The sequence below is a fragment of the Cervus elaphus genome, chromosome 17 (assembly GCF_910594005.1).
Source record: "Cervus elaphus chromosome 17, mCerEla1.1, whole genome shotgun sequence".
NCBI classification, from domain to species: domain Eukaryota; kingdom Metazoa; phylum Chordata; class Mammalia; order Artiodactyla; family Cervidae; genus Cervus; species Cervus elaphus.
In genome coordinates this window covers 62,008,786-62,024,590 of record NC_057831.1, presented here as the reverse complement: position 1 = coordinate 62,024,590, position 15,805 = coordinate 62,008,786, and the positions used below count along the sequence as shown (strand labels likewise).

The window sequence follows — 15,805 nt, the reverse complement described above, 5'->3', positions numbered from 1 at the left end:
CCAGGACCATGACTGTGAGTCATCACATGGTTAATTCTGAGAAATCGGGACCATGAGCTAACTATCGTGCACGTGTGTGTGTGTGTGAACATGTGTATAAAACAAGGAAGGAAAGAACAAAGGAATTAAGTCATCTTTTAAATTTTAAAAAAATGGTTCTCTCTTCTTAGCCCGTTTCGTGGTTGAGATCAACTGGGAACTGAGATATCAGGGGATTCCCTGGCGGTCCCCTGGTTAGGACTCAATGTTTTCACTGCCGTGGGCCTAGGTTCAATCCCCGATCTGGGACCTAAAATCCCACAGGCTGTGCAGTGAAGCTAAAAAATGAAAATTCTTAAAAAAATTTAAAAAGATCAACTGCGATTTCACTTAAGAAACGGAATCGTTTAATGTCACGTCTGCCCAGTCCCTCTGCTAAGAGGATTTCTGTTATGCCTGTGTGACCAGCTCACTCTGTGTAAACCCACGCTTCCTGTCGTTGGAACTGGGTCAGGAGTGAGCACCCGATGCCGTGGTAGCCAGTCTGTTCGTACATGGCTCACGGCCAGGGGCCAGGGGAACCTCTCCCTCACCCACTGGAACAGGGAATATTGAGAGACTTTGTTGGTGAGCAGTGGATCTAAAAGCGAAACAAACTCATCACGTGACTGGGTCCAGATGTAGCAAGCTGTAAGCAGATGAAGAGTGAAGCGTGGCATTAGCAGGACGTCATGGGACTTCACTTTCTACCAAGTGATCATGGAGTCCAACTGGAGTTATCTTGTTTAGTTCTGACCAAATATGGAAATCACTTGTCGGCTTTTGTACAGACCACCCCTCCCCGCATCTGAAATGGACCACATACAGCAGCTGAGGAAAAGCAGAAATATGCAGCACAGAAAAGAGAGGTAGTCAGTCCAGAGACAGAGAAGAGCAGGCAGAGAGGAAAGTCAGAAAATAGAGAGGGGCCAGTCAGACCGTGCCAGGGTCTCAATTTTTGCTGAGTGATTCTCCCTAAGTTCTCTGAAATAACTGGCATAACAAAGAAATTTTAAAAAATATAGTGTCTTTCTGGAAAGTTCTAATTTACCAGATTTGGGAACATGTATTAAACTGTTAACCTATATTTGCAACGTGAATTAGTTTATAAGATAATTATTTTTCCAACAATATAGGGATAATAGAATTAACTGATAGCTAATGGAAGCTTAACCAGGAGCAAAGTTCATCTCTGAGAAGCATGAGATTCTATGGTAAGATTCCACAGCAGGTCACCATAGAGGTAGGAAAGTGCACAAGAGTATTGTGTGTCTATCCAGAAGGCCCAAAGAATGAATAAGAAGACAGAACCCAAGATCTAAAAGCATGAACGGGTTGGAACAAGACCCAGTGCCATCAGCTTCTTTCTGTGCTCAGGGTCTGCTTCTTTCTCTAGATATTCCTCTTAGAGGATATTCCCTTACACAAGCTTCTCCTCCTTCACAATCCATATGATGAAACAACCCACCAATAGCCCATGGGCCTCCCATATTACAGTCCTGGAACCAACGATAAATTGATGTCAATGTCCACCTATATTATCTGGGAATGAACTCAATAGCCCAAATGGGTCACGGTCTCATCTCTGGCCCAAGCAATGGTGACAATGGAAAATAAAATTGTGTAGCAATAACACGGCAACTCTCACTGCAACCATGAATGGACGGGTAGAGGTTCCTAAAGAAGAGATTTTTTAACCAATGACACAATAGTTAGGTAATGAAGGATACAATAAAACTAGCAAGCATAACTATACTCAGATATACCCACTCCATCTCCAAAGCATTTCAGGCAATCCTTTTTCTCACTCTGTTCTCACTGTGAAAAACTCCGTTGAGTTCATTTAAATGCTGTGTAATATATGGAAGCTGCTAATAACATTTGGAAGAATTGATCAGTCTTATTTTATGTTAATGGCAAAATCAATGAGAAACTCTTTTAGAAATAATTTGGCACAATTTATCAAGACCAATTATTATCAGGAATATGCTTCCTCTTTATATCTTTATAAAGAAAAAATAAGAAAAATGAAAGAATAAGAAAATAAGAAAAAAATAGAAAAATTTAAAATAAGAAATAATAAATAGGCAAAAAAGCTAAATAGTGCTGAACATGTCAGTATTATTGGCTCCTTCCCACATTCATTTTCCACTGTTTCACAAGGAGCCTCGATAATTTCTCCTCTATGTCTCTTTAACATACTTCTGCCCTTTCTCAGAAGTGTTGGTCTTAGTTGAAGCTTTAATGTCCCACCCTGTACCTCAGGCTTTTGATATATTTTTACAAAAATGTTTACTCTCTAAAAATGGATTTTTATTACTTGTCCTTATATTATCTGTGGCTACAAAAGACTGATAAAACTTAATTGTCAGATATCCCCTGGAGGAGGAAATGGCAACCCACTCCAGTATTCTTGCCTGGAGAATCCCCTGGACAGATGAGCCTGGCAGGCTATGGTCCACAGGGTCGCAAAGAGTTGGACACAACTGAAGCAGCCTAACACTAGCACATCGATGCAGTCATGGCCATCGACGAGATGATTTTAAAACTAACAAGAAGATGAAATAATTCTTTTAAACAGATGCTAGGGTGAAATGCTGTGGTGAATTCAAAACAGTACCTTTGAAGTGATTACAACCACTTTGTTTGTGAAGGAACAGGAAAAAAACCAACCAAAAAAGCCAAATAAAAATGATTTAAGAGATAGATTTTTGAGTGAATACATTTCTTTCAGAATTGTTGCTCTTATTATCATTTTCTTTGCATAACAAATACAGTCAATTAAAAAAAAAGGTGGAAAAGGAGTCACAAGCAAGGTAAAATAAGTCTTGTACACAGAGCTTTTAGTCACCCTGGATCACTTGGACGAGAAGATCCTCGGGGGAGCCTCAGGTCTCCTACCCTGACCCCTCCCACAGACACCCCACACCTTTACTGGAGTGCTTCAAGGGGTTTTTTCATTAAGAAAGCTAGATCATTTTCTGAAGAAACTGAAACTTCTCTCCTCATTGCTCACACATCTCCCTTTTCTCTCTAATCCTAGAGAAATAATTCCTCTAGACATGCCATTAGGTTTCCAAACACAGAATCCTGGATTTTCCTTATCTACAGGAAATTTGAAGTCATGTACATGATGTAAATTAAAAAGCACAAAATCCTTATCAAATGGTCGTTTCCACATCTGCTCCACATTTTGGCTAGGTTTTGCTTCCAGTTACTTCTTTGTGTTTATTCTTTTAAAACCTCCAACCATTTGTGTCCCCTTGAATGCCTTTCCTGACTTACCACAGCACTATTTAGAAAAATACATAACAATTTTGGCAATTTATTCCCCATAATTAGACATTTAGACTGATAGTGGTCAAGTGATTGAAATCTTCAGATATGGAATATTAAGATTCTTGTTTGGTAGCACTTACAATATAACCTCCCTTCTATGTATTTATAGAAAGTAATTTCACCTCCTAAACTCCAGTTTAATACCTCTCCTTGTATATGAAAGCCTGTACCTTTACAAAAGCTAAATTAAACTGAACCTTATATGAACTTGGAAAACTAAAACATAGAATTTACACACTGTCTCTTTAAGATTATATTCAATTGTCTCCATCATCTTTATTTTATCTTTATCTTGATTTTTGCCATTCCTCTTTTGAAAGATAATGAGGAAAGGGAGGAAGGGAGGAGAAAGGATGCAAGCCTTCACTTACTGAGCAGAGAAACAGAACCAAAATAACTTCAGCTATTGTATTCTTTGTAGTCAAAGGCCTTTTCCACCTCCACCAGAGGTGATTTAGTTCCAGGCTGAGAACAATTTGTCTCAGTCTGCTTTAGAAGATTCTCTTGCTGTAAGTAAGGAGTGCTGCGGGGGAAGGTGGACATTGTTCTGATTGTTCTTGGGCAAAATTCGGAGTTTAGGTTAAATGAACCTAGGTATACACCCAGCACTATTTTGCATTTAGCATATTAAACAAAGAAAACGAAAACACAGGTAACGCTTCACATGCTTCTCCTTCCATTTGCCAATGGTCTTTCTAGTAGCTCTCAAGTTATTTTCATATAAAAAAAAAAATACCAAAGTATCTGACACCTTTGCAGAAGACAGGTGAGCCTCTAATTTTTCATAACATGCCAGTGAATTTACCTGGAACATAGTGTTCTTATTGGTTTGGTTTTTAGTATTGGTTGGTTGTGTTCTATGATGCCAGGTCATAAAAATATCTATGGAAAAACTAATTTAAAATGATGCATGCATCCCAATGTTCACAGCAGCAATACGTACAATAGCCATGACATGGAAGCAACCCAAATGCCTATCAAATGAGTAAGTAAAGAATATGTGGTAGAGAAATGCAAATTAAAATGACAGTGAGGTTATCACCTTCACATTGATCAGAATAGCCACCATCAAAAAGTCTACCAATAATAAATGACGGAGAGGGTATAGAGAAAAGAGAGCCGCCCGGCACCATTGGGAATGTAAATGCGTACAGCCATTCCAGAGAACATACGGAGGTTTTATAAAAAACTAAACATAGAGCTACCACACAATCCAGCAATCCCACTCCTGGGGATATATGTAGAGAAAACCATAATTGAAAAGATACATGCACCACAACATTCATAGCAGAACTATGAAACAAAACCACGACCTGGATGTGTATATAAGATATAGATATATATAGATACACACATACACACATACACACACAGAGACACACACACAGACACACACAGACACACACATGCACACACACAGACACACACATACACACACATAGACACAAACATACACACACATAGACACAAACACATGCACACACAGAGACACACACATGCACAGAGACACACACATGCACATACACAGACACACACAGACACACAGACACACACAGACACACACATAGACACAAACACATACACACACGCACACACATACACACAAACACACATACATGCACACACACACACACAGACACACATAGAGACACACACAGACACACACACGTACACACACACAGACACACGTACACACACAGACACACACAGACACACACACAGACACACACAGACACACACACAGACACACACATAGACACAAACACATACAGAGACACACACATGCATACACACATACACACACATGCACAGAGACACACATGCACACACATACACACACACACATACACACACATAGACACAAACACATACAGACACATACACACACATAGACACAAACACATACAGACACATACACACACACAGTGGAACATTACTCACCCATGAAAAAGAAGGAAATAATGCCATTTGCAGAAACATCAGTGGACCCAGAGACTACTGTACTCAGTGAAGCCAGAGCAAGACAAGTGTATGCATCACTCACAGGTGGAATCTTAAAAAGCGACACCAATGAACTTACATACAGAACAGAAACAGACTCACAGACACAGAAAACAAACTTACGGCGACCAAACAGAAAAGGAAGGGCAGGGATAAATTAGGAGTTTGAGATGAACACGTACACACTACTATACATAAAATAGATAATTAACAAGAACCAACTACTCCGTAGCACAGGGAACTATACTCAGTATTTTGAATATTAACCTATAAAGGTAAAAAGAACCCAAAAAATATGTATATATATAAATCATTTTGCTGTATACCTGAAACTTATACAACATTATAAATCAACTCTACTTCAGTAAGAAAACAAACACACAGTAAAATAATAACCTACGAAAGTAACTATAAATACAGTACCTAAAATTTAAAAACTGAAATTCTAGCAGATGAGGGCACATCCATCTATTAAAAGAGAAAATTTAAAGTTCAAACAATTTTATGAATCATTAATAAAAAGACCTTTATCTTTGTTGGACAAACTTGAACAACTTATTAAGTGCACCAATAAAATTAAACAGCATATTTTATGTAACTTGTTTATTAAATCTGGAAAATATGGGGTAACATGATCTTGAAACAGCACTCCTATAAGAATTTTTAAGACAGATTGTCAGTCCCGGGAGCCGGAGGAGGCGCCGGCTGTGGAGAGCTGAGCGCCGGAGCCCGTGGCGGGCGGGAGCGCGGGCCAGAGCCGCTGAGGTCAAGAGGCAGCTGCCATTGCAAGATAGTGAGTGACTGTTTCCACGACAGCAAGCATCAGGGGAGCAGCCAGAAGCATTGACGGGAAACTTCAATCACCTAAATGACTGAGAATGGTCTCCAACTGCCAAAGAAGGTTGTGGATGCCAAGAGAAAGGTAACCGTTTCTCATCCCCTCGAGTGGAATTGGTTGCCTCTGGGAGCCCACATTGGCTGGCAGTAGACATGGCTGAGTTTACAAGCTACAAAGACACTGCTTCCAGCCGCCACCTGCGGTTCAAGTTACAGAGTCTAAGCCGCCGCCTTGATGAGTTGGAGGAAGCCACAAAAAACCTCCAGAAAGCAGAGGATGAGCTCCTGGACCTCCAGGACAAGGTGATTCAGGCAGAAGGCAGCAACTCCAGCATGTTAGCCGAGATTGAAGTGCTGCGCCAGCGAGTGCTGAGGATTGAAGGCAAAGATGAGGAAATCAAGAGAGCAGAGGACCTCTGTCAGCTGATGAAGGAGAAGCTTGAAGAGGAGGAAAACCTCACCCGGGAGCTGAAATCTGAGATTGAGCGGCTTCAGAAACGGATGGCGGAACTGGAGAAGCTAGAGGAGGCCTTCAGCAGGAGTAAGAATGACTGCACCCAGCTCTGTCTGAGCCTGAATGAGGAGAGAAACCTGACGAAGAAGATCTCCTCGGAGCTGGAGATGCTCCGGGTCAAAGTGAAAGAACTGGAGTCTTCCGAGGACCGGCTGGATAAGACCGAGCAGGGTTTAGTGTCCGAGTTAGAGAAGCTGAAGTCACTCACTCTGAGCTTCGTCAGCGAGAGGAAACACTGGAATGAAAAGGAGAAGGAAAACGAGAAACTCATAAGAGAGCTTACTCAGAAATTAGAGCAGAACAAAAAAATAAACCGGGATTACGCCAGGAATGCTTCTAATCTTCTGGAGAGGAACGACCTGCGGATTGAAGATGGGATCTCTTCCACACTGCCGTCCAAAGAATCAAGAAGGAAGGGCGCTCTGGACTATCTGAAGCAGGCCGAGAATGAAACAAGAAACAAGTCAGAAAATGAAAAGAACCGAAATCAGGAAGACAACAAAGTAAAAGACCTTAACCAAGAGATTGAGAAACTTAAGACACAGATCAAACATTTTGAATCTATGGAGGAAGAGCTTAAGAAAATGAGGGCCAAAAATAATGATCTTCAGGATAATTACCTAAGTGAACAAAATAAAAACAAACTCTTAGCCAGCCAGCTGGAGGAGATAAAGCTACAAATCAAGAAACAGAAAGAATTAGAGAACGGGGAGGTGGAAGGGGAAGACGCTTTCCTCTCCAGCAGAGGCAGGCATGAGAGGACTAAGCTTAGAGGCCATGGGAATGAGGCATCAATGAAGCACACGGCCCGGGAACTGTCCCCTCAGCATAAGCGGGAAAGGCACCGGAACAGGGAATTGGCTCTCAACAATGAAAACCCTCTGAACAACAGGCAGGTTTCCTCTCCCAGCTTTACCAGCAGGAGGGCAGCCAAAGCTTCCCACGCAGGGCCAGGTGCAGACAGTGGGGCTCAGGAGACGAGGAGAGCCGAAGATCGATTCACGTCTGGCTCCTCGCAGAGCGAAGGGAAGAAGTCCAGGGAGCAGCCGTCGGTGCTCAGCCGCTACCCGCCGGCCGCTCAGGAGCACAATAAGGGCTGGAAGGGCGCTCCCAAGCCAGGTGCTGAGAGTGGGTTGAAGGGAAAAGTAGAGAAGGCAACACGAACGTTTAGTGATAACACCCATGGATCTGTTTCCAATGACGTGCTGGGGAGAGGTGACAAGGCTTCCGACACCTCCACTGAGGCCCCCTTTGGCAAGAGGGGGCATGTGCCTGGCAGTGGGAGTCAAACAACGCCGGCTGCAGATTCTGGCAGCTCTAAAGCCGTTGGAGCCCTGGCCACATCGCGACGATCTTCCTCAGAAGGGCTCTCTAAGGGGAAAAAGGCGGCCAGTGGCCTGGAGGCTGACACCAGTTTCCCCAGTTCCAAGACTCCACCTCTATCAAAGTATCCGTATAGCTCCAGGAGCCAAGAGAACATCCTTCAGGGCTTTTCAACCTCAAGTAAAGAAGGAGTTGAACAACCTGTGGCAGTTGTGATGGAAGACAGTAGTCAGCATGAGGCCCTGAGGTGTCGAGTCACCAAGTCCAGTGGCAGAGAGAAGCCAGACTCGGACGATGACATGGACGTGGTGTCTCTTGTTACTGCCAAGTTGGTGAACACGACCATCACTCCAGAGCCAGAACCCCCGCAGCAGCCCCACGCGAGAGAAAAGGCCAAATCCCGGGGGGTTAGAGCCTCCCTGTTTGAGAATGATAAAGACGTGGGAACAGAAAATGAATCTGGGAAAGCTGTCAGAGCCTCCACCAATGCCATGGAGCTCCCAGAGGCCAACGGCCCCGGGGCAAAAAGCCAGCGGCCCTTCAGCCCCAGAGAGGCCTTGCGGTCTAGAGCCATCATCAAACCTGTCATCATTGATAAGGATGTGAAAAAAATCATGGGAGGATCTGGAACTGAGGCCGCATTGGAAAAACAGAAATCTGCTTCCAGACCAGGGCCAAACAAAGTGACCAGCAGCATAACTATCTACCCCTCGGACAGTGGAAGCCCGCGAGCCGCTCCGGGTGAGGCCCCGCGGGAGAGGCACACGTCCACCGGCAACATCCAGGTGGGGCTGCCGGAGCCCGCCTCAGTGAGCAACCACGTCAGCGCCCCCTTTGAGCTCTCCATCCACAAACACGACATCACCCTGCAGTTCAGCGAAGCGGAGAGAACGGGAGATGGGTCCCCGAAGAACAGGCCGGAAACTGTGGTCTCTCGGAGCAGCATTATAATCAAGCCGTCGGACCCCGTGGAGAGGAGCAGCCACGCGCCCACAGCGGAGACGATCAGGTGGAAGAGCCACAGTGCGCCTTCAGAAGCGGGCGCTTCGGATGCCAGACACGTCACTGTGCGCAACGCCTGGAAGAGCAGACGAGACGTGAACTCTTCAGAAGACTCCCCAGGTCGGGTAGGTAAACACGCGGAGTCTCCCAACCTCCACACCCAGAGATCGTCCACAGACTGTTCAGACTTTGAGCAGCCCGGCTCGTACCTTTCTGAGCAGGGCACTCGAAGGAGCGGCACCTCTGGGGATGCCCCCGAGCTCGCCTGCAGAAGGACCCACAGCAGCCTCACTGTGTCGGAGGTGTTCGCGCGGCGGAGTCGGGCAGGGGACGCCGTCCCAGCTGAGGCCTGGAACCACTCGGTGAGCATGGAGGAAGGGGACGACTGCACCCTCAGCGTCTACAGGCGACTGCACAACTCCCTCGAGAGGTCTGAACTGTCCGTGAAGCAGGGGCCGACGGAGCCCGGGCGCACGCGGGCTGAGGAGCGGTTGCGGCCCACCAGGCCCTGTGCCGAGGACAACTGAGCCGGCCGGGCGACGCCTGCCATCTCCTCTGCCCCTGCTTCTCAGCTCATCCACCTTTGTGCCCTGTGAAGGAGCCAGGCCATGGCTGGGAGACTGTGCCGGAGAGCCCGGCTGTGGCCTGTTGCTTGCCAGTTGGCCAGAGGGGATCAGAAACTACACGTGGGACATGGTCACCCGGGCCCAGCCTTCCCTGATGCATGAGTTTTCTCTCCTTGTCCCTGTGCCCCGGGTAGGATGGGCCAGTCCGGCCCCCAAATGAGGAAAGATCTAGAGAACCCCTTGGATCCCCACCACACAACAGCAGCCAAATCTCCTCCCAGCTCCTGGGTGGGTTGTGTCGTTGGGCAACCCCTTCTGTGTGGTTAACGTTCTGATTCCTTAGTATCCTCACCGCATCCAGCTCACTCATCATTTGCCCAAGGGGCCTGCGCACCCACCAGCCATCAGCTCCATCTGGGGGGCCTCCGTTTCTTCCCCGGTGGAGCTCCTCAGACTTTTACAGTGAGAGAGATCTGTGTCGCCTCTAAGCGTTTACGGAACTACCCTTTAGGTTGACGTTTCTCTGACTTGTCCCCCTGGCTGACCATTGTTTTCCGGGGGCAGAGCACACGGGTACCCTGCCTACTGGAATGGCATCATCCCTCCCCGCCAACCCCGGCTCTCTGCTCACCTTCCAAAGGCACCTGGAAGCGCACGAGCCTCACGCGTCTCCCTCCCTGGCCGCCAACTGTGCTGCTGGCCTGGCCTGTACCTCCCCTGCAGCTGCTGCGTTATCTCCTCCTCTGGAATATTCCCAGACTCCACTGGGCCAGACCCAGCATCCTCTACCTTCTAGGAAGTGCCAGCGTGGGGGAAAGTGGACAGGAAGAAGCAGTTTCCCTTTAGTCACTCCATAAAGCAATAGCTCCATGAAAAAGGCGTGGACTCTGTTCATCCTCCTGATCCCTGTGGAGGAGGTATCGCACTTTACCAAGTTGATGCATTCCTACCAGAAGCGGGCCCATGAGTTCTGCAAACCAACGATCGTTGTGATGACTTCATTGGAGGAAAGGTAATACGTGCCCATCAAGAGCCCCAGGTTTATACAATTCAGAATGCAGCAAACCTTTCAGGAAGCCACATAAATAAAAATTGATTACAGTTTCCTTATACCAAAAAAAAAAAAAAAAAAAAAAAAAAAAAGAATTTTTAAGACAGTAGTATTTAATAGCCAGAGAAAATTATATAATTGCAGTTATTATAAAGTTGTGATATATTTTAAGAAAATATTGTACACACACACATATATACACAATAGAGTATTATTCAGCCACATAAGAGAATGAAATAATGCTATTTGCAACAACAAGGATGAGCCTAGAGATTATCAAACTGAGGGAAGAAAGTCAAACAGAGAAAGACAAGTATCATATGATAACATTATATGTGGAATCTAAAAGAATAATACAAGTGAATTTACTTACAAAACAGAAATAGACTCATAGACATAGAAAACAAATATATGGTTACCAAAACGGGGAGGGAGGAGGCATAACTTAGGAATTTGGGATTAACAAATAATAAAATAAACAAGAACCTACTGCACACCACTGGGAACTGTATTCAGTGTCCTGTGATATCTTGCAATAATCCATAAAGGAAAATAATCAGAAAAATACACATACACACTTATGTTTATGTATATATGTATAAATGAATCATTTTGCTATGTACCTAAAATATTTTAAACCAATTTATGCTTCAATTTTTTTAAAAAAGTGTCCCTGACACAGTCAACTCTCCACTTCTTGGAGAAAGGAAGTCTTCGGTAGTTGTAGTAATTAGTCTACAGCCATGCTCCTTTTGCAGATATTAATACTGTAACCCTTAATATATTATCTTATGCCTGGGCAACTACCCATCTCTGAAGCAATGCCTGTGACTAAAAGAACCATATTACCATAAGAAGGTAAAGCAACTCTGGAGAGTGTAAAATATGAACACCTGGTACCCCTCTCCCCTAGCTGCATGGCTGGCACATAATGTTCTAGGAAACAAGCTGGGAAAACAGCCCTAACATGTCACAAATTTTCAATAATTGAATGTATAAACCAACATGCATTGCTAAAATCAATAACTGTATTTACCTGGGCATTTAAAAGTCAATTTACTTTTGAAGATACTTTACTTTTTAAAATTCTAAGCTATTTTTTTTCTTTTTAACTGAGGTAAAATATACAAACAAAAAATTTACCATTTTAACTATTTCAAGCATACAATTCCCTGGGATTCAGTACATTCACAATGTTTTACAACCATCACCACTATCTATTTTCATAACTTTGTTTTGTACCCATGAAACAGAAACTTCCCATTTTCACCTTCCCCCAGCCTCTGGTAGCCTTGTTAGACTTTCTGCTCTGAATTTGCCTATGCTATGCACTTTATATAAGTAGAATAATACAGTGTTTTTAAAAATCCAGCTAATTTCAAATTGCATAATGTTTCCCAGGTTAGTCCATGTTGTAGCATGTATCAGAATTCCATTCCTTTTTAGGCCAAATCACATTTTACTGTATGTATATACAACATTTGCTTTATCCATTCACTTGATGATGGATATTTGGGTTGTTTTCACTTTTTGGCTATTGCAAAGGTTTGCTATGAACATTGCTCTAAATATGTCTGTTTTGGTTCCTGCTTTCAATGTTGGGGGTACGTACATAGAAGTGGAATTGCTGAGTCATGGAACAGTTCTTTTTGAGGAACAGCCATTTTGTTCCCCATAGTGGCTGCAGGGGTTTACCTCCCTATCTGCAACGCACACCAGTCCCAATCGTACTTCATTTGAAAAAATCTCTCTCTCTCTTGCACATGCACACACACACACACACACACACACATGGAATTTCTTTGTCAAGCAATCACTGAACATGCATTATTCACAAATGCCAGGTGAGTCCAGAAAAAATAGGCACTGTCAAACATTCTTTGAACAACACAATGTCCTCATAATACTAAAGCAAAGGCTGGTTATTCTGAAATTAAAATTTCATGTTAATTGATTTATATAAAAGAATATTCTTTTCTGTCTAAATTATTTGTATTTATAGGATTTCTTTGTTTTATTCATATACATATTATTTTCAGATCCTCAGGATTTATTAAAAATTGAAAAGAATATCAATAAACATTAATAAGTATGCTTTAGTGAACAGAATACAAATATCGTAACCTACTTAGTTACAATATGTAATAAAACTAGGAGAGACAAAAACAATATAATTATTATAACTACAACTATCTTTAAATGCTTACCATGTGGTAAAAACTGGGGTAATTGCATATCAGAAATTATCCATGAATTAGAGACTATTATGCCCACTTTTGGAATAAAGAAACAGAGACTCAAAGATGCTGTGGGCATTCGCTCAAGGTGAAAGAGTAAGCATGTGACAGAGCAAAGATTCAAGCTAAGCCTGGTCTTACAAGTTCAGAATGGAAAATACATTTATTTTGACTGTGTTTAGTAGTGCTTAAATACACAATGCTTATTATAAGAGGTGATATTAAGAAATAATTTTTAAGTTTACCCTAACTCCTTGAAGTAATTAAAAGTAATTAAATGTTTCCACACACAGCTCAGAACAACTGGATAGAGTTATATTACTATTATTTATCAATTTAGGATGCTATTATCATTGACTTCTGGCAAACACATACCTCCCCAGAATATTGTTTTTCTAAATTTGTTTCCTACATAAAAATTTAATTCTCTCCACTTTTGACTACAAAGCCCAGCAGAATTAGAACTAGAACCATTAATCAATTTTAGGAATTTCAGAATGTTTAGCAAAAATCTATCTTAAATATTTTTCTGCATATAATAAAGTCTTCCTTTGACATCAAAGTTGAGAGTAAATTCCAACTCCATCACCTATAACCCATGACAACCTGTGGGCCTTCTGACTACCACTATTGGTTCTCACTCTCCGCCAGGTTCACTGGACTCTGTTGCTTTAACACACCAAGCAAATTCCACCTCGGGCCACTTGCGCTTGCTACATTCTGCTTAGAATCCTCTTTTCCCGGGTATCTACATGGCTCATCCCTTAGTTACCTTCAGATATTGACCAAACATCATCTTTTTGACAACCATCGAAACAACATCACCTATCCCATCACCTCCACCAGTCACTCTGTCTTTCCCTTCCCCTGTTCATCTTTACCGGCTTCCCTCATGGCTCAGATGGTAAAGAATCCACCTGCAATGTGGGAGACCTGGGTTTGATCCCTTGGTTGGGAAGATCCCCTGGAGAAGGGAAGCTACCCACTCCAGTACTCTGGCCTGGAGAATTTCATGGCCAGAGGAGCCTGGCAGGCTACAGTCCATGAGGTTGCAAAGAGTCAGACACTACTGACGTTCACACACACACACATTCATCTTTATGCTGTTGTCTTTAAAACTGTTGTTCCACATACATATGGTCAGGGTGTACAATACTTGTTCAGTGCAGTTACAGGATATCTTCTCCTATTACTTTATCCCCCCCAGGAAATTTATATTGTTTGACAGTTAATACTCTTCCTTGGTGTGGGAGACCTACTGGTTCCCGGTTGGTTTTTCCCTCCGCACTGGTTTGATTACTTGAACCCAGAGGTAGAATTTACCTGCAGAAGTTGGCAGAATTTGATCTTGTAGAATGTCAGTGCCTACTATGTTATCTGATATTGGAGTGACAAAAACCTTATATTCTCATGGGGGAAAACACCCAGCATGCAACATCAAAGAGACCTTACTGACCAGAACCATTCCTCCTCCATCCCCCACGTCCAAGTCAGGAGCAGTGGCCGTGAGGAGGTACCCCAGTAACACGGTAGGAACAGGCGCGGCTGTGAGGAGATGCCCCCCGTCCAAGGGCAATGGAGAAGCTCCAGCAGATGGCAGGAGGGGCACACTCGTGTTTAGAATCAAACCCCACTCCCGCAGAGACGCTCAGACGGCTCAAGCAAACCTCTGCGCACCAGGACGCGGGGGCCCACAGAGACGGAGACGGAAGTGGGTGTGAGCGTCTCCTGCGGAGGCACGGGGTGGCGGCGGCCTCCTGCAGGGACGGGGGCTCTGGGTGTGGGTGTGGCAAAGTCCTCCTGGAGCCGGTCACCAGTGACCCCACCACAGAGCCGCCAGAACGTACACAGGGCTGGGAAACAGACTCTAGGAGGGCGCGACAGCTCCTTGTGGACCAGGACCCGGGAGAAAGGAGCAGTGACCCCTCAGGAGACGTGCCTGTGAGCGTCCAGGGGTCTCCGGTGGAGGCGTGGGTGGGTGGAGGCCTGCTGCAGGGTCGGGGGCACAGACTATAGCAGTACATGCCTGGGGTCTTTTGAGGGAGGCCACCATTATCTTCATCACCTCCATCATAGTTTGGCCCCAGGTAAATAGCAGGGAAGGAACACAGCCCCACCCATCAACAGAAAGTTGGATTAAAGATTTACTGAGCATGGCGCTGCCCATCAGAACAAGACCCAGTTTCCCCCCTCAGTCAGTCTCTCCCATCAGGAAGCTTCCATAAGCCTCTGATCCTTCTCCATCAGAGGGCAGACAGACTGAAAAACCACAATCACAGAAAACTAACCAATCTGATCACATGGACCACAGCCTTGTCTAACTCAATGAAACTATGAGCCATGCCAAGATGGATGGGTCATGGTGGAAAGTTCTGACAAATGTGGTCCACTGGAGAAGGGAATGGCAAACCACTTCAGTATTCTTGCCTTGAGAACCCCATGAACAGCATGAAAAGGCAAAAAGATAGGACACTGAAAGAGGAACTCCCCAGGTCAGTAGGTGCCCAATATGCTACTGGAGATCAGTGGAGTAGTAACACCAGAAAGAATAAAGGGATGGAGCCAAAGCAAAAACAATACCCAGCTGTGGATGTTACTGGTGATAGAAGCAAGGTCCGATGGTGTAAAAGCAATACTGCATAGGAACCTGGAATGTTAGGTCCATGAATCAAGGCAAATTGGAAGTGATCAAACAGGAGATGGCAAGAATTAACCTTGACATTTTAGGAATCAGTGTACTAAAATGGACTAGAATGGGTGAATTTAACTCAGATGACCATTATATCAACTACTGTGGGCAAGGAACCCTTAGAAGGAATGGAAAAACCATCATAATCAACAAAAGAAACCAAAATGAGGTACTTGGATGCAATCTCAAAAATGACAGAAAGATCTCTGTTCATTTCCAAGGCAAACC

General features: G+C 44.1%; 1 protein-coding gene across 2 annotated transcripts; it reads left to right on the top strand.

Annotated features, from left to right (window-relative positions):
• Positions 1 to 6,036: 6,036 nt before the first annotated feature.
• LOC122673296 (leucine zipper protein 1-like) lies at positions 6,037 to 10,711 on the top strand. 2 transcript variants are annotated; one of them, XM_043870935.1, is made up of 2 exons: positions 6,040 to 9,159; positions 9,256 to 10,711. In XM_043870935.1, the coding sequence occupies exons 1-2, from the start codon at positions 6,349 to 6,351 to the stop codon at positions 9,559 to 9,561; spliced, it is 3,117 nt and encodes a 1,038-aa protein (XP_043726870.1). In that variant the 5' UTR covers positions 6,040 to 6,348; the 3' UTR covers positions 9,562 to 10,711. The 2 variants fall into 2 exon arrangements, with proteins under 2 accessions (XP_043726869.1, XP_043726870.1); XM_043870934.1 differs by having other exon boundaries at positions 6,037 to 10,711.
• Positions 10,712 to 15,805: the final 5,094 nt, after the last annotated feature.